This window comes from Dama dama, chromosome 9 (genome assembly GCF_033118175.1).
Source record: "Dama dama isolate Ldn47 chromosome 9, ASM3311817v1, whole genome shotgun sequence".
Lineage (NCBI taxonomy): Eukaryota > Metazoa > Chordata > Mammalia > Artiodactyla > Cervidae > Dama > Dama dama.
This window is the reverse complement of record NC_083689.1, coordinates 88,202,585-88,220,095: the sequence shown is the minus strand read 5'-3', so window position 1 is coordinate 88,220,095 and position 17,511 is coordinate 88,202,585. Positions and strand designations below refer to the sequence as shown.

The window sequence follows — 17,511 nt, the reverse complement described above, 5'->3', positions numbered from 1 at the left end:
AGTCAGAAACTGGTTCCTTTATCTTGAGTGGCAAAATTTGGGTGCTTTCTGTATGCCAAACATGGTGCTTAAGGGTTAGTCAAGAACTAGACAGGAACAGCCTCAACTTGCTGGGCCTTATAGTCTCATGAGAAAGACAGTATCATATATTCAATGTGCTAAGTGTTAACAGAAGGGGAAACACAGGGTGCTTTAGGAGATGGCAGATGAGAGGAAGAGGAGACAGTTCTGAGAAAGTGCAACAAGGTGACATTCGAAGAAGAGTAGGGACTGGGTGGTGGAAGAGCATCCTGCTCAGACTTCTTTGGCTCAGCTTTTAAAAACCATGGTGCCCTAAAGAACCTAAACAGAACTGAGAGAGAGATGGGGGTGTCTGCCTGAGTGGAAGGCAGTCTAGACTGTGGAAGTAACATTACAGATTTTGAATAGAGGGACAGGAAGCCAGTGAAGGGTTCAAGCCTGAAGAGTGGCATGATTAGGTTTGCAGCTTTAAAAAGCATGTTGGCAGGCTCATGTATCAGTCTGCCCCAGGTGTTTATTGCACATCTGTATTATATGTCAGACATAATGAGGAGAATGTATTTGAATGGAGGGAGGGATCCCAGGAACAGTAGTTCAGACAGAAGATGGTTGGTTTGACTCACGTGGTGACACTGGGTACAGAGCGAGCTTCTTGGGCTTGGGAGACAGGCAGAGTCGGCAGAGCTTGAAGAATGATTGCACATAGAGAGTGAAGACAGTGGGAGAATCCCCAGTTTTCTGGCCTGAGCATATAGGTAGATGGTGGTACAGTTATGATACAGGTAGATTGTGTCTGATACAGGTAGATTGTGGTTCTTACAGGTAGATTGTTGGTAGATGTGTCTGGAGGTCAGAAGATGGGTAGGCAGGAGGTAGAGATTTGGGCATGATTGCCCCAGGAAGATTTCAAGTGGATTGGTCGTAAGGACTATTTAAAGGGTAGCTAGAGAAAAATAAGAAGACAGAAGAATATCCAGAGAGGTAGGACTTTTGGAGAAGTAGAATGCTTTTATAATATGATCAGGGACAGCTCTCCAAACCTGCTCAGAATTCAGGCAGAGTAAAAGTTGACATTTGCTGGAGTTAGTGCCAAAGGTGATTTGTGATCTTGGTAAAATTAGTCTTTGTGGAGTGTGGAAGAAGAAAGCAGATTGGAGCTGGTTGGGGAATAAATCGAAGGTGAGAAAATACATCCATATCTTGGATTAAATTGCTTGTCTTTGAAGTGGAAAAAGAAGGTGGGATGATTGAGAAGATGGGGGAACTGCTAGAAGAAAGGAACAGTTTTTTGTTGTGTTTTGTGTAAGAAACTGATGCAGAGAGCCAGTAAAACTTAACTGAATATGTGTAGCTTGAGTTTTCCTTTGAAGTGTGGTAAAAGGGCCTGACACGGGATTTTGAAGCAAGGTAGAAGAATTGGCTGTCTCTCTTAATGGAGGAAAAGAGGAAAACATAGGGAAGGATAATGTTATGCCTGGGGATCTGACTGTAGCAGGAAATACTGTCTTTGTTATCAGCAAAGTTCATTTTCTGAGAGCAGTGAAGTTTCTGAGAATTATCAAAGACATTGAGTCAGGTGGAAAGTGTTTAATCACCGAAAACGGGGAGAACACATTTTCAATGGAGTATCATCATCATAGCTAGGCAGTGTTGAGAGCCGTTTTGAGGTCAGTGAACTTGAATTTATATGAATATTTCCAGACCTCTTGGTTGTATTGTTTTCTTTAGCAGCACCCAGAAATCTGGGTACAGTTGAAAAGAAGGTTGGTTGAGTTTGACTGCTATTGATGTTTTGCTGGAAATATGTTGGCAGCGTACTCGGGCAGGGAATTAAAGAGGAATATTAGAACCAGTGGACACTGGAGAGTAGGAGCAAGTTAGAGGGATAAGGAACCAGAAGTTCTGAGGAGGAAGTCAGAGAACAACTGTGAAGCATTGGGTCCTGGGAAGGGGAGCGCTGTGGTCGGAGTAGAATGTTGGGTTTGTAACATCAGGGCAGGCATTCGGGGATAATGACAAGACCTGGGTCTGACTGCACAACTGACTCTGGCTGTCTTGTTTCAGAGTATAAGATTTCTGACTGCTTTGGGACTTGAATGTGGAATCTGAAATATATCAGGGTTTAAGATTAGGGTTCATTAGGTAGAAATTGTTAGAAAATAGGGGATCATCAGGTGGCTCAGTGGTAAAGAATCTGCCTGCCAGTGCAGGAGAGGCAGGAGACGCAGGTTCGATCCCTAGGTCGGGGTGATCCCCTCAAGGAGGAAACAGCAACCCATTCCAGTGTTCTTGCCTGGGAAATTCCACGGACAGAGTAGCCTGGCAGGCTGCAGTTCATGGAGTGGCAGAGAGTTGGACGTGACTGACGGAGCACTTATAAGGGATGGTTCATATATCTTAGGTATATACTAAAAATAATTCTATAATCAAACCAAGATTCATTTCCATTTACTTCCAAAGAGTAAACTTCTGGTAGAAAGAATTTCAAATCAAAATGAAGTGGTGCTTTGGTTTCTAAATGTGTCTTACAGGAGCTACGCATATAAAAGTGTTCCGTGTTAAGCACTTTCTGGTTTATATAAATATTTTTGTCTTGTTATTACTCCATTAAACCCTCAGCAGTGATAACATTTGCAAACTCTCTTTCTAGACTCGCTATCCCCTGTTGGAGAATCCAGAGATTTTGAGGAAAACAGCTGATGACTTTCTTAATAGAGTTGCATTGACGGATGCTCACCTTTTATACACACCTTCCCAGATTGCTCTGACTGCCATTTTATCTAGTGCATCCAGAGCAGGAATTACTATGGAAAGGTATTGTTTTGTGTTTTAACTTAGATCAGACTCAGTCCCTCAGTTTATTTCTTTCTGGAGTCCCAAGTTTTTAAGTAAGGTTCACTTTGTGACTGCAGTCTTTCATGTTCCTATGTTTGAGCATTGGTGAGGACAACTGAGGGAATACTTGGAATCACCTTTTAAGGAAATATTTAAAAATTGAGTAAGATTTTTGAGCTAAAATCCATTTATGATCAAAGTAGAATTAAATCGACTGTTTTTATCAAAAGATTGATAACAGCTATCAATATATGGCAAATTTAGAAGTTTTGTGAACTGGTAAGCAGTGTGAGTGCAACAAATACATCTGCCTTGTTTTATCATTAATCTCCATGTATGGCACATGAAATTCAGTAAAGCCTTGTTGAGTGAGTGATGCTTTAGAGAATGTCCAAATGAGTTTCAGTGAGCTGTAGACTGAATTAGCGGATATGTAAGTGCACAAGAGAGCTGTGTTGTGATGAGCACTTTACGTGAATTAAACTCACGTGATTCTTACAGTGATATCTTGTGCAGAAGTTAATTAGATACTTATTGTATTCACTTATAATTAACTCAAGCCCAGGCAAGTAGTAAGTTAGACTTTAAACTTTCTCATTTAATTTCTTTGTACCTTTGAACTTCTGCTTGATTCATTCCTAAAATAGCTGAGGAAGATGATAAAACTTTCTAAATTTAAATTTTTCTACATGTTTGTAATCCCTTGTCTGTGATTTCAAAATCCATTGATATGGTGGCAGGAAACATGACCAGATGTGATTTAGTCTTTATTCAACTGAATGGGAATATTTATAAGTTTCCTTGCATAGCTATTAATGTAACTGATTACAGGATACAGCCCCAGAGACACTGGGGCAGTGTATATATACCATGAAATAATTTACATTTCATGGTATATACACCATGTTAGCTTTCTAAGACATGAATAATTCTGAATTTCAAAATAAATCCAAGATAAGGGATTGTGGGTTTATATTTTGTTTAATTTATGGTATGCCTCTTCTCTATAAACAGAAGTCATCAATTGTATATTAATATATACATTTAATCCCAAAGCGATCTATACCTTCATTTCTTTACTAAGCAAACCTTTGTGGAAGTTTTTCCTCCCCCCACATTGCCTTCTATATATCATGCAGTCTACTATACTGTAGAAATTTAGGATTGAACAAGCTATCCTTGCTCTAGTTAGGAAGGATGGCCATACAAATTGATACTATGGATTTTGCAAGTGTGGAGCTTCCGTAGGGTAAGGGAAGAAAGTCGTTTCCACAGTTCAGATAACCAGTTGTTTACTTAATCTGTTTAAGCATTGTATCTTATGCAGTTTATATGCTAATTTTTCAGTGGTAAGATTTTTTTTTACATCAGTAGAGAAGGATGAAGGATCCTAAGGTCTAAAGTAGAGTTTATTTCATGTTAGAAATTTAGTTATAATTTCAGATAGGCAGGTGGAAGTGAAATTATAATACCTTGAACATTGAGAGTGTTAGCTGCTCAGTCTTGTCCAACTCTTTGGAACCCCTTGGACTGTAGCCCACCACGCTCCTCTGTCCATGGAATTCTCCAGGCAAGAATACTAGAGTGGGTAGCCATTCCCTTCTCCTGGAGATCTTCCCAACCCAGGGATCGAAGCCCAGTCTCCTGCACTGCAGGCAGATTCTTTACCATCTGAGCCACCAGGGGGCCCATAGTACCTTGGGCTCACTACAAATTAATACACTTTTGTGCATTCCCAGAGACCATAGACATTTGGGCATTTTTTCCTTTGAGAAAATGCTTTCAAATCATTTTTAACTTCTGACTTCCTTTCTAACTTTTGGGATACATGGAAATTTCTTTTATGTTGATTACTGATTTCAAAAGGGGGAAGCCTTTGTGCTGTTGTTATATTCTGAATGATGTTTTAAGATAATTACTTATGGAATATTCTGTTGTTGATTTGGGGTTTCTTCTTTTTCATTGGATTTAAAGCTTTACTTCACATCTCCTAGTTTGACTTTTTAGGTAATGAAGAGAAACAAAAAAAGATGGCAGAATTGTGAAAGGAAAAGGAAAAAACTAATTGTTATTTTGAATTGCTGAAAAGTAGAAATGTATTAGCTGTTAATGGAGTTACTGATTTCCATATTTAAAATGGGTTCCCACACTGGATGAAGACAATATAATAGCAAAAGTAGACATCAAAATTTTGTAATATAATTTAAATAATTTTGATAGCTTAAAAGACATATAGCAACAATATTTCTTTAAAAATTGTCCTAAATTTTGTAACTGTATTTCATCTAAGAGAAAAATTAACAGTTTTTATTACATTCATGTTTGAAAGATTATTCTCAAAGATCACTTTGAGAATCTGTTCACTTGGGCTGTTATTAAATATAGATCAGGTTCAAGTATATAAAACCTCAGAGTGGCTAAAACTATAAATACAGAAATACTATCATTGGTTCCAGGAAAACAGTTAACTGGGCTGTAAGTCCATTTAAGGAATACTATGGGGTTGGCCAAAAGGTTCATTTGGGTTTTTCGTAAGATGTCCCAAACAAACCTTTTGGCCAACCCAGTATTAACACCTTTGATTTGGACTTGATGCAGAAAAGATGTAATAGACTTGTCAAGCATGGGGTGATATTCTTACTGGTTATCAGGAATACCTCTTTGTCTCAAGAGGAGCAATTATAGTTAACATGGACTTGATAACAAGAGGGGAGAGAATCCTTACTAGAGCCACGTTCCAGTTCTGCTACTCCCTGACTTTAATTCATGACTTGTCTGTCCCTATGACTCAGATTCCTCACTTGTAAAGTGAAGTTCGACTGATAGGGTTTAAATATTAAACACTTAACCTCACAAGTATTATTGAGTATTGCTACGATTATTTTCATATCATTTTCTCTCTGAACATATTATGGAAGTTAAATAAATTAACTTGAATATTAAGCATTTTTAACCTAGTACAAGTTGTAGTAGACTCTTAAGACTGTAAGAGAGATTATAGTTTTAGTAAAGTTCAAAGTATTGTTATTTAACAGTTTTCAAGTAAATTTATTAAAAAATCCACCTTGATGAAGAAAAGAACTTGAAGAAAAATAATTTATGATGTCATATTTTCTCAAGATGTGTGCAATAGATTAAAACATTTTTTCCCCTTATTTTTCCAGTTATTTATCAGAAAGTCTTATGCTCAAGGAGAACAGAACTTCCCTGTCACAATTATTAGATATAATGAAAAGTAAGTAAAACAGAACGCTTTATAAAATGTTCTTTTATCACAGAGCTACTTTGTAAATAAATAACTTACTGGTATTTTAACTTGAGATTACAAGTTATTGTTTAGATTTACTTACTATTGTATCATGAAGGTGAAGAACAAATAGAAGGTACATGAAGTAGTTTTTACACATAACTTTTTAGGAAAGTGAAAAATATTAATGAGATTCACAAAGGGTTGAGATTCAAAACAAGGTACTTTTAAAGTGTACGCAAATATGATGAGCACTAAAAAAGGTCTGAGGGAACTAAAGGCTAATTAAATTTGAAATTTCTATTTTGTAGATAAATTAGCTTTAATTAGTTACTGTGTGTCACTTGCTAGTCACTTCCTTACCTGATATTACAAAAGCCATGATTCTTAATGGGGTGTATTTTCTTCTTTCCCATCTATGAACATTCTTTGTTGTTACAGCTTCGGGGGTGGGGGTGTTTGTGGCTGCTACCGTCATCCAGGATGTGGAGGTCCGGGTACTGCTGTATTTTATGATTCACAGCACAGCCCCTTGGTAGGCTGAGGAATGGCTCCCCGAAGATAGCCGTGTCATCATCTCTGGAAACTGAATGTTGTTGCTTTATATGGCAAAAGCAAAAAATGTGCTTGCAGATGTGACCAAGTTAAGGGCGTTGTCTTGGATTATCCAGATGGAGCCTAAATGTGATCACAAGTGTCCCTGTTAGAGGAAGGCAGAGGAGGTGTGACAGAGAAGGCAGTGTAAAGACAGAATAGACAGTTGAAGATGCCAGCCCCAAACATCGCAGTAACGTAGCCATCGGCTGAGGAATGCTGCCAGCTTGCAGAGGCGGGAACAGAAGTCCCCAGAGAGAGCGCAGCCCTGCTGGTGTTTGTTTTGACCCAGTGAAACTGATTTCAGACTCTTAAGCTTCAGAACTGTCAGGGAATCCATCCAGTGGTTTTAATAAGCCTAAGTTTGTGGTAATTTTTAATAGCAGCCTTAGGAAACTAACACAGCACTTCATGACAGAGAATCATCTAGCCCAAACTGCTGTCAATACGATTGATGCTGAGAAACACTGTCTTGAGTGTTTGGGGTTTTCTTTTTTTTTTTTCTTTTCACTGTTTAAAAATATAGTTGGGTTAGTTTCAGGTGTATGCCAGAGTGATTCAGTTATATGTGTGTGTATGTTCTTTTTCAGATTCTTTTCCATTATAGGTTATTATAAGATCCTGAATGTAGTTCCCTTACTGAACTTACTGGCTAGGTTAGCCAGTCCTCTCCGTTTTCATCCCTGCCCGTGTCACACTGCGTGCTCAGGGCTGCTGGGCTCTTCTTTAGGGTTAAAAATCAGTGTGTTTCTAAACCATTTGTGCTTGTTAATAAAATCTGTAATTTAAATACTGAAATATGAGATTGCAGATCTTGATCTTGGATGACGGAGTACTTACATCTTTTATGTTTCGAAAGTCCAGATGCTTCAGACTGTCTGAGAAAACCGAATTTGTGATTTAAGAATCATAAAACTGTAGATTTTCAGTTTTACCACTAGAGGGTTCACTTCCAAAGCTAACTGTGATTTGGCCAGACACTAGGCTCAGGGAATTTAGTAGGTAGAAGAGATCTTAAAGGTAACACTGTGCTGTGTGTGTACGTGACAGTAATTCTCTCAGTAGCTTTATTTTACTCCACTTGTTTTACTATAATAAGAATAGCTCTTGTTAACACTCGGAGCTTTAATGATATTAAGGTATCTTATTCGTAAGTTTTCACACAAAGATACTGTCCTAAGGGTGTTGTCACAAGTATTAATTTAGTTGAAAACACTGCTTTATTTGCATTATGAAATAAGTCAGTCATTTGGAGTACATGGCTGACTAACAAGCCCTGGATCTCTCATACCCCTAATAAATCTTGCGATTAATGGCCTTTGGTTTATTGTAGTTGAATTAAATATAGACTAGGTAGAGGATGTTTCTGCAATTTTAAAGTCACTGAATTTTTTAGCTTAACGAGGACATTTTTGTTTTCTTGGTGATACTTCATTGTATAAGTTTTGCATTTTGTTAAAGCAGAGGATGGCTGACATGTTTTTACTAAGCATCCTACCTTCATTACCTATCATGTAATAACGGCTTTCTTTGTAAATAAGTATACTCTCAGCCCTCCATCTGTAGGATAGAATGTTATGAATATGGTTGGTGGCAGGGGACAAAAGCATGTCTTTACTAAATCATGTAGGGCTTTTTTTTAAAGCCTGTAAAACTTGAGCAAAAAGTAACCATGTTTAAGATTGGAAAAAAAATACTGACTAGTGGAGCAAGTTCATCTTTTTGCCATACATGATATGGGCCAAGCAGCAGATGGCTATAATAACTTGAACTAGAAGTATGGTGGCTATGGGATTTTAATGTGGAACAATATTAATACTGATAATAATCACATTTCAGGAGTGTTTCTGGTTCCCAAACTAGATGGGAAAATATTCAACTCCCTTAGGGGAACAAGGCTTTTTATTACCTGGTTTAAATCCTTTTATTAATCTCCACATAGGCATGAGGAACTTGGTAAAAAAATACGAACCACCCAGACCTGAAGAAGTTGCTGCTCTGAAACAGAAGCTGGAGAGGTGTCACTCTGCTGAGCTCGCGCTTAATGTAGTTACGTAAGTAGATGTGAGACTGCCATTCAAGAATAGAGTTGTTACTGTGTCCAGCTAGTCTTTAAATTATTTAACTGGTAAGTTTTGTTCATGTGGGGAAAACTGACTTACCCCCAAATCTGATTTTCTTTTTTTGAGTGGAGATTTCTAATAGGATTAAACACAACATAATAAATTATGAGTTTGGGTTTCAGTAGTATATTCTGCTTCCGCTCTGACTAGTGTGTCCTTCTGCTTGCAGGCCCTGTCCCATTCTGTTACTCTTTGTGGGATCCATGGGGCAGAGTCTTTCTAGGGAATTCCTGAACCTCTTCTTGCCCTTTTAAGCTTTGGGTCCTTTGTGGTCTGGTATCTCCTCTGAAGAACAAGTGCACTATTCTAGACTTAACATGTATTAGCTAGGGTAGAGAAACTTGGCATATTTTCTCTGTGGTAATTTTATGCTGAAGACAGAATCAATAGGCTAATGTGTTCAGTGTCTTCTTGCAGCCACAAGGAACACCATAATGCTGCTTTTTTGACTTGTAGGCTGAATGTGAAAATCACTGTATTTGGGCTCTTTATGCTTTGCAATTTGAAATATCTACTTAAACCTTTTAGGTGTTTGAACAGTTGAAGATCTGGGTAGGGTAATAGGAATGGTGAAACTTCTGTTCCGTGGACTGCAGTCTGTAAAGTTTACTGGGAATTAGCTCTGGCATCTTAACAGTCAAGGTCCATTTGAAATGTTTTTGATCTGTATAATTATAATCTCTACACTATCGGATAATATGTAAGCCAGCACAGCATTAAGGCCTTCAGATCAGGTACACATGACTCAAATTCTTTAACTAAAGTTATAGTGTGTAAAATATGAGACTCATAATATTATATTTGTAGCTGTAACTGCAAAACATGGCTTAGCACAGAATTTAAAATTGGTGAGTTTCACTCCTGGGTTTCTGTGGTGACTAGAAGGAAGGAATGGTTACAGAGAAGTTAAGAAAAATGGTGACTAGTGAAAAGCATTGCAGCACTGATTGATAATCTTTTCACGTTGATTTTGACATAGGCTTCAAGTAGGGGTTGCCAAACAATAGCCCATATGCCAAAATCTGGGCCAGTACCTGTTTATAGATAAAGTTTTCTTGGGCCATAGGTACACCCACTAGTTCGCATTATTGTCTATGGCTACTGTCACACAATAACAGAAGAGTTGGGTAGTTGTGATGGAAACTGCATGGCCTACATGCCTAAAATACTTACAATCTGGCCTTTTTAAAGGAAATTTTGTCAACCATTGAACTGTTAATCTTAACTCTTGCAGCTACGTAATGGACTGTAATAGAAAATTCTTAATTGCTAGAATTTACATCTTATTCCAGGTGACCATCTGCTTTGCACCGTGTCAGTCAAATCTTGCATGAGTACTTAAGTGGTGCTTCTCAAACTGTCTGGAAGGGACTGTTGGTTTTATTTCTAGCCCATTACAGATGCTTATGCTTTGGAAAATGTTACCAATTACTAAAAAAAGAAAAAAACACATAAAGAGAAGCTTAAATTTTATTAGATTTAACAGTCATAAATTATTCTATCAAATTGCTATAAAGTTTCTAGACATACACTCAGTTTCTGTAGTTATTGCACACTGGAGATTGTTCGTGGACCAGCACCATCGGTCCATGGACCCACACTTACAAGCATTGCTTTGGGATAAAATATTTCTCCTTGGACTTTAAGATTCTTTTACTTTTTTTTCAGTGTACAAGTACTATATTATCACTATTAAAGCCAGTTAATGCAGGTAAACCAAAGTTCTCCTTGAGCAAACCCCAGTCCCAGTTGTGACCTGAGAGGCATTTACCTCTGCCAAGCTTTTCTCTATGTCTGTGCACAAGAAATAATTTCCCACTGTTTTCATATAAATTGTACAACATTTAATACTGTCAGTCTTTAACTGTTGCCAGTCTGGGCAAAAAAGAAAATAGTATCATCTTTTAGTTTTCATTTCCCCTTTTACTTTGAGGCATTGATATTTCTATGTTCAAGAATCATTTGCATGTCTTCTGTACTGCATAATTATAAGCCCTACTCAATTTCCTGGTGTCATTTTCTTGTAGTTTTTGAGACTATTTTCTTCCGTTGTTCCTTTCACTTTGTGATGTAGGCAACATGTCTTTTGCTTTACACTCTTAACATCTAAACACCTTTTCTTACCCTAAATTATTATTTTGCCTTTTGTTCAGCTGTAAAAACCATTTACAATTATTTGTGCCTGGTCTGAGGTAGAAATCTCGTAATATTAAAATTTTTGTTCATCTAAAAATCTCTTGATTTTCTCTTATTTTAAATACTCACTTATTACAGATTAAACCCCTGTATATACTTTGTTTCTCACCTGTCTGATCATTGATCTCTGTGATTCTTTGCTGATACAATCAGCCCTCTGGATGCAGAGCCCCGCTGGACCACTGCCATTTTATATAAGGGACTTGACAATGTGAGGATTTTGGTATTCTGGCGTTCCTGGAACCAGTTCCCCTCAGATATCAAGGGACAACTGTGCCACACTTTTAAGGACAAGAGAAGGACAAGATCCCCCTTGCTTTGTTCTTTTTCAGATTCTTTTGCTAATGTTTCCCAGGTCAGAGTTTGGCTTGATAAGCTCCATGAAAAGTATTGTTTTTGGACTGTAACTAGAATTGCATTGAATTCAAAGAGTAATTTGAAAGAGAGTTTTCCTATCTGAATTTTTCACCTCTTTCCATTTATCCAGGCTTTGGTCTTCAGTAAATATCTCTCATAGCCTTGCTAACTTATTCTGTTGCCCATATTAGATTGCTTACTGATGGCTGCTTAATTGCAGGAAGAAGAGAAAAGGTTATGAAGATGATGATTATGTTTCAAAGAAATCCAAACATGAGGAGGTATGTTCTCCAAAGGGAAAATGTAAATTACTGTTGTATATTCTGGTACAACCATAATGTTAAGGTTTTACTGTCCTAGAGTACAAGCATTATAGAGAGAAGTACTGGAAAGCTTTCTTTTGTATCCTTTATTAACCTTGGCCATTATTGGAGGAATTTTTCTCACTTCTTGTCTTGGCCTGTTCTGAAGTAGTACAATAGTTACTTGATGAAGAGTCCTTCCTAAGGTTATAGAAGGTAGTAGATATACTTCTTGATCTTCAAGGAGTCTTTTCCTACCCTTGTTTTAAGAGAATTGTACATGTCAAGTCAGATAAAAATGAATAATCAGACCCAGAACGTCACAACTGTAACGTTTATTCCTGTCACTAGGCTAACCTGGTAAGACCACACCATATTATTATAAGGTTAAACCGCCACAAATTTTCTTGATTTATTTACCTTATAAATCAACATAGCAGAAGAACATTTTCCTAAAGAGAGGCAAGAAGGTAAACAATACTGGTTATGCTTCAGTGTACTGTTATCCTTATGACATTTTCTTTCCTTCTTAGGAAGAATGGACTGACGATGACCTGGTAGATTCTCTCTAGCCATTTGAAATTGATTTGCCAATGCTAACTAATCATCAGATGGATGAAGCATGTCTGGCATTTAACTTTATTTATGAAAGCATGAAAATATATTAAACTTTTCTATTTATGTTATTTAAAATTTTTTCCTTTCAGGGTAGCTTTATGTGAAATAAAACATCTTCAAAGGAGCCAGAGTAACACCAGGTTTGGGTAATCTTACCCCATCATGACTGATATCTAATTAAAGCTATAATTTGCCAATGTTGTTTTATATAAAGTGTCACAAATCTAACATCTGTTTATTAAAAAGATACCACAAAAAAAACAAACTTAGTAGTTTTATAGGTGCTAAGGAATGTTGGTTGTTATAGCATTTTAGTTAACTGTGATCTTAGTTTCTAGAGTTGAAACCAAATTATGATGGTCAGTCAGTTTTTTTGGCTAGAAAATGGGGTTAAAGAAATTCTTAGAAACTCAATTGTCCTGAATCTGAATTTTCCAGATACACACGTCTCCCAGTGTCAGTGCATCCCAGGACACACCTTTCCATAAAATATAGGTGCCATTTCATTACAATTCAGATTTTGAAAGTAAAATTTTACATATATGCATATTCTTTAATAATTTTTTGTATTTCAGGCTTGAGCTTTTTGGCTTTAGTTTCCTTCTCACTGACAAATGAGAGGAATAAAATTTGCTGAGTGTGACCCCATGAAGGTGAAGGGGGAGAAGCCGAGACTTCCGACCCTCCGGGACAGTCCAGATGAAGTAGCAGTGCTCCAGGCTCTAGCCAGGAGGCACAGTGTCCACAGTTAAGGAGCGGGTTTGTCTCTTAGGTCACTAAAGTTTGGCATCAGGGCAAGGTCCGCATTTACCTCTGAAGATTTTCCTACCAAGCCCCTTAAAAAAAAAAAAATTCAGAGGTTTTATTTCATCATTGATCAGCTAAGTGGCTAAGTCCTACAAAGGTAATAACAAATCTTTTATTGCAATTTTAAGAGAGAAGTATGTCATTAAAATATGAAAAGCAGGGTATCTTTACGTTTGTAGGTTTTTTTTTTTTTAATAAATAAAAGGCAGGAGTAGTAGTTGAGATCAGGAAAGGGCAGATAGGTTAGTATGGTTAAAACTGAGGTGTGAGTAGAGGGAGAGAACCAAATTGCCAAGCACTCTAATCTGGACCTTTTTATTTCCAAAATGTTTTCAGAGATATCACTAGTCTGTATCCCTTCTAGTATCCTAGAACACCAAAGGAGGCCACATGGCATACCATTGTCTAGCTGAAAAGAAAGGAACACAGGATATGCTGAGTATTTTGGTATCACTGTTCAACTTGTAAAATTGCAGCTCCTTTAGGGCTAGTTACCTCCATACAAATAACAGCATTTAATATTAATACTTAAAATTATACTATGTAGAAATTTTGTGAACCCTTGGTTTTAACACTTTATTCTATCCCTCTAATGCTTAAAATACAGGAAGAAATATTGTCGCTGTTAGAACGTAGGCCTTCAGAAAATTTTTCCTTATTGTGGGAAATGCTTTTCTCAATATGTTCTTGTTTAGAACCACCTTCTATGTATGCCTTGTCTCCCCTGGACAATTATGGGAGGGAAAGAATTGTTAACAAATACATAATAAATTAATAAAACCCTTCAAGAGACCCTTAGCCAGAAAAAAAAAAAAGCTGAAATCTCATCTTCTCCCTGACCCTTGCTCTGGTACTAAATTTTGAGCTGTCCCTAAAGGAGGAAGAAAATAATGAAATTAAATGTTTAGCTGTATTTAGACAGAAGTAATCAATTTTAAGATATCCCTTGGTTTTATTTTAACTTAACCCTGTGAATAATTCACAAAAATACACATACAGAAGCAAATAAAACTATACAGTCAACCTAAATATCCAGCAGATACAAGAAGTAGTCAGAAGGTCAAAGATGTTGGATAGTTGTTCAGTGGCTGATGAAATTGTTCACATAATTTAAAAAATCAACTTGGAATTAATGAATATGTTCAACGAAAGTATTCTAGGTTTTTTTTTTTAACATACAAAAGAAATTGGTCATTTATAAATGGTTGAATGGGTAACATGCATTGATCAGTACACAATGACCAATAATATTTATTGAATTCAAACTATTTACTGTTGTAAACATTAAACAAAAGCATGAGATCTAAATACAGTCTTTGACAATTCCAACAAAATAAGTGGTACGTTTAAAAAATAAAGCTGATGAGCAATAGATTCACTCTATATATTTTCTTTCAACAGTTCCAGCAGAGATAGCACAGTTATTTTAAAAAAAGTATACAGCAAGGATTGTTCCTATTGTAATGGCAAATTCTGGAAACTGTAAATACAAATAAAGTCATTGAACAGTCAGACGGTCATATTCCTAATTCAGGAAGAAGTAACAGTAAGAACAGTCTGCAATCCAGTTATACTCAATTGTCAACAGAGAATGCTTTTTCATAGTTGTTTTCTCAAGAAACAGCAAAACTTTGGCAATTGAATGTATTGAAAATATATTTTCAAAGTTCAAGATACAGTCATAACATTGTGTGAAAGGTGATCTGTACACCAAGGCTCAGAGGTTGGTAAAGATAGCTTACGAAGCTGCTGGAGCAGCTACCAGCAGAATCTCGAGTTCTGTTTGCATAGCTCACACATCACTGGAATGTGGAAAGGTGTGCTGTTTTTTTGGCAAGAGCAAAGGAGACATGATACTGATGTGATTTACCGTTTGGGGCATGCTGACTCCATGCAGAACACTGCGGCGAAGGCTGCTACCTGACGTCATTAGTTTTTGTATATTGGTTTTGTTTTTGCTGAAGCAGTTCTGTTATAGCCAGAAGCTTTTTCAGTACATGCTAGACAAGGAAAAACAATATGAAAATAATTAGTAAATGAATGAAAGCTCTGTCAAATCTCAGGGATGGGAAACCTGGATTTGAAAAATACCATATGAACTCAAAGGGATTCATAAAATAATATTACCATTCTACTCAAAAAAAGCATACAATTTTAAGTATGCATTACTCAGTCCTTTATTGAATATTTCTGGTCATGTTATTTTGGTTAAGATATAATTTTTTACTCACTAAACACATTTCTGTTGGGCATTCTCATATCTACTTAGGCCTCAACAATCTAGGATAGAACATCTTACCAGAAGACAGGTTTATCATTATAAACGACACACCTCAAGCCCTGTAAGAGCACATAGGGGCAATCCGGCTACAGGCTAATGAATGCTATAATCATTAAAAGAATGACAACACTGGGCCTAAAATTAAATCATTCAGCTCCTTTATCTTTCTTAGAAAGTCTTAATTGAGCCAAATTCTCCAAAAAAAATATATATATATATTTTTTTAAGTATTTAAGGCAAGCCATATAATAAACCCAGCTCCAGTGTAGCAGGAAGGCAATTTACATGCCAAGGACATATAACTAGGTCTATGGTACATATTCTGCCTAAGTTTCTAAAGTGATTGGAACCTAAGTGAATCATGCTATTATCTAAACTGGAAAGAAACAAGAATTGTAGAATCTCAGATTGAGGAGAACTCAGAATCACTGAACTCAATGTGTTAATCTCTCCTATAAGGTCCCTGCCAAATGTCGGCCACTGGTGACAGCGCTTAGTTTTTAAGGCCATATTCCAGAATCTCTGGATCTTGAAATGTTTTTATCAATCTCAAAACACATGCATAATTCTCATGTGTTTTGACAGTTTGCAAAGTTACCTGGCCAAGCACGGGGTGTGTGTGTGTGTGAGAGAGAAGCAGACAGAAAAACACTACATCACTACTGACTGGGCGTTAGCTCACTTACCACTTCCATACACGCTACAAAGGGTATAACCACCACCGTTTTTTCAGTAGAGTTCACATTAACTTAGAAGCAAGGTTTGACATTTTGTGGCATCAAAAATATGTAATCTTAATCTGGGCTCATCATCCCTGTTTGCTGAGATCTTTGTGGATTTTGATTCAGAGTCTTAAAATTTTGATATAATTAATAAAGTAAGACTAATTCAGCTATTTATCAGCTCTCAACAAATCTTATGCTGATATTGTGCTTACATGTAAAGAAATAGCATTGTTAACAAAGGCTGGCAAAAACCTACCTGTTGTGCACCACGCTCATTACTGAGCGTCCGCAGTTCATCTGAATGGGCCACACAAATCTCATGCAGTGCTGCTAAATCACGGGAAAGGTCAGTTCTAGAATGCTCTGTAGTGTCCGGAAGTTCAGGTACATTCTTTAAGGGAATCATAAAACTGTGTTTAGAAATAACGACTATTACCTCTTCTGAAAAGATCCTAACTGGTACAATAAATAAAATTTAATACATAATAATCTCTTACAATTCAACGTGATAGATTTTATGACCTCAATATTCACACAAAAATCAGGTTTCATTTTCTTCAATCACAGGACAAAACATCGTGCAGTATTACTGCTATTCTAAGCAAATGGTTTTTCTAATTTTTTAAATCTATGAAGAGGTTTTTTTTTTTTTTTAAGGAAAAAAAATATGGAGGGCAAATTATGCAAGCATTAACTCTTTACTATGGATTAAAGGCAACCCAAACTTAAAATTCCTACACTCTTTCAGACTGACTTTCATGATTAAACTGGTATAGTTTGTTCAAACTCAGCACATATAAGAGCTACATTACAAGTGTTAATGCGAGCCGTTCAGGTCTATAATTATCTGTGGACTATGCCACAAACACATAACTAATATATAGAAATCAGTGTTAATTATCTTCAGATAAGTTTCATAAAGTAACTTAGTGTCAATACATTACTACCAACCTGTTATACTGAATACTGATTTTACTTTGTTTCAAGTTCCACTACTTTGTTAAAGCAGCTAAAGCAGCAACAGACTGGCAGAGTGGTGAGGTGGGCAGCTAAGAAGATAATGAAAGACAAGACAGAAACTGAAAAATGACACAAGAAATCCAAAAGCCACAATACTGTATTCTTGGTAAAAACTACTTATCATAAGAATAAATGATTATAATTATAATCAAATGAAATAATTTGTTTAGGAAGGTAGACAAAAATATGCAGCTTTTGAATTTTTTTTTCAGTTCTGGATAGAAAAGCTTTTAGGTGTCAAAATACTTAAAAAATTATATACATACCCCTAGTTCATCTAAAAACATGATCATGCGATGTTTATTACTTTTGATGAATGGATTGACACCTTCCATGTAAGGCTCCTAAAAATATAAAAATACAAGTCTTACTAAATGGATGAAAA

The 17,511-nt window shown here is 36.5% G+C and overlaps 2 protein-coding genes across 4 annotated transcripts in view; one reads left to right on the top strand and one right to left on the bottom strand.

Moving 5' to 3' along the window:
* CCNH (cyclin H) overlaps positions 1 to 17,511 on the top strand; it is a 40,445-nt gene that overhangs the window by 12,609 nt on the left and 10,325 nt on the right. Inside the window, exons 5-9 of one of the 3 annotated variants that reach the window (XM_061151970.1) lie at positions 2,672 to 2,835; positions 6,021 to 6,091; positions 8,640 to 8,751; positions 11,594 to 11,654; positions 12,383 to 12,439. In XM_061151970.1, the coding sequence (XP_061007953.1) occupies positions 2,672 to 2,835; positions 6,021 to 6,091; positions 8,640 to 8,751; positions 11,594 to 11,654; positions 12,383 to 12,397 (423 nt within the window). In that variant the 3' untranslated portion in view covers positions 12,398 to 12,439. Of the gene's footprint in view, positions 1 to 2,671; positions 2,836 to 6,020; positions 6,092 to 8,639; positions 8,752 to 11,593; positions 11,655 to 12,208; positions 14,613 to 17,511 lie in introns of those variants that run through there. The other 2 variants (XM_061151969.1, XM_061151968.1) reach the window with 2 other exon arrangements.
* RASA1 (RAS p21 protein activator 1) overlaps positions 14,739 to 17,511 on the bottom strand; it is a 108,405-nt gene continuing 105,632 nt past the window's right edge. Inside the window, exons 23-25 of the mRNA XM_061151966.1 lie at positions 17,393 to 17,470; positions 16,363 to 16,497; positions 14,739 to 15,100 (exon numbers count right to left, since the gene is read on the bottom strand). Of these exons, the coding sequence (XP_061007949.1) occupies positions 15,017 to 15,100; positions 16,363 to 16,497; positions 17,393 to 17,470 (297 nt within the window). The 3' untranslated portion in view covers positions 14,739 to 15,016. The remainder of the gene's footprint in view (positions 15,101 to 16,362; positions 16,498 to 17,392; positions 17,471 to 17,511) is intronic.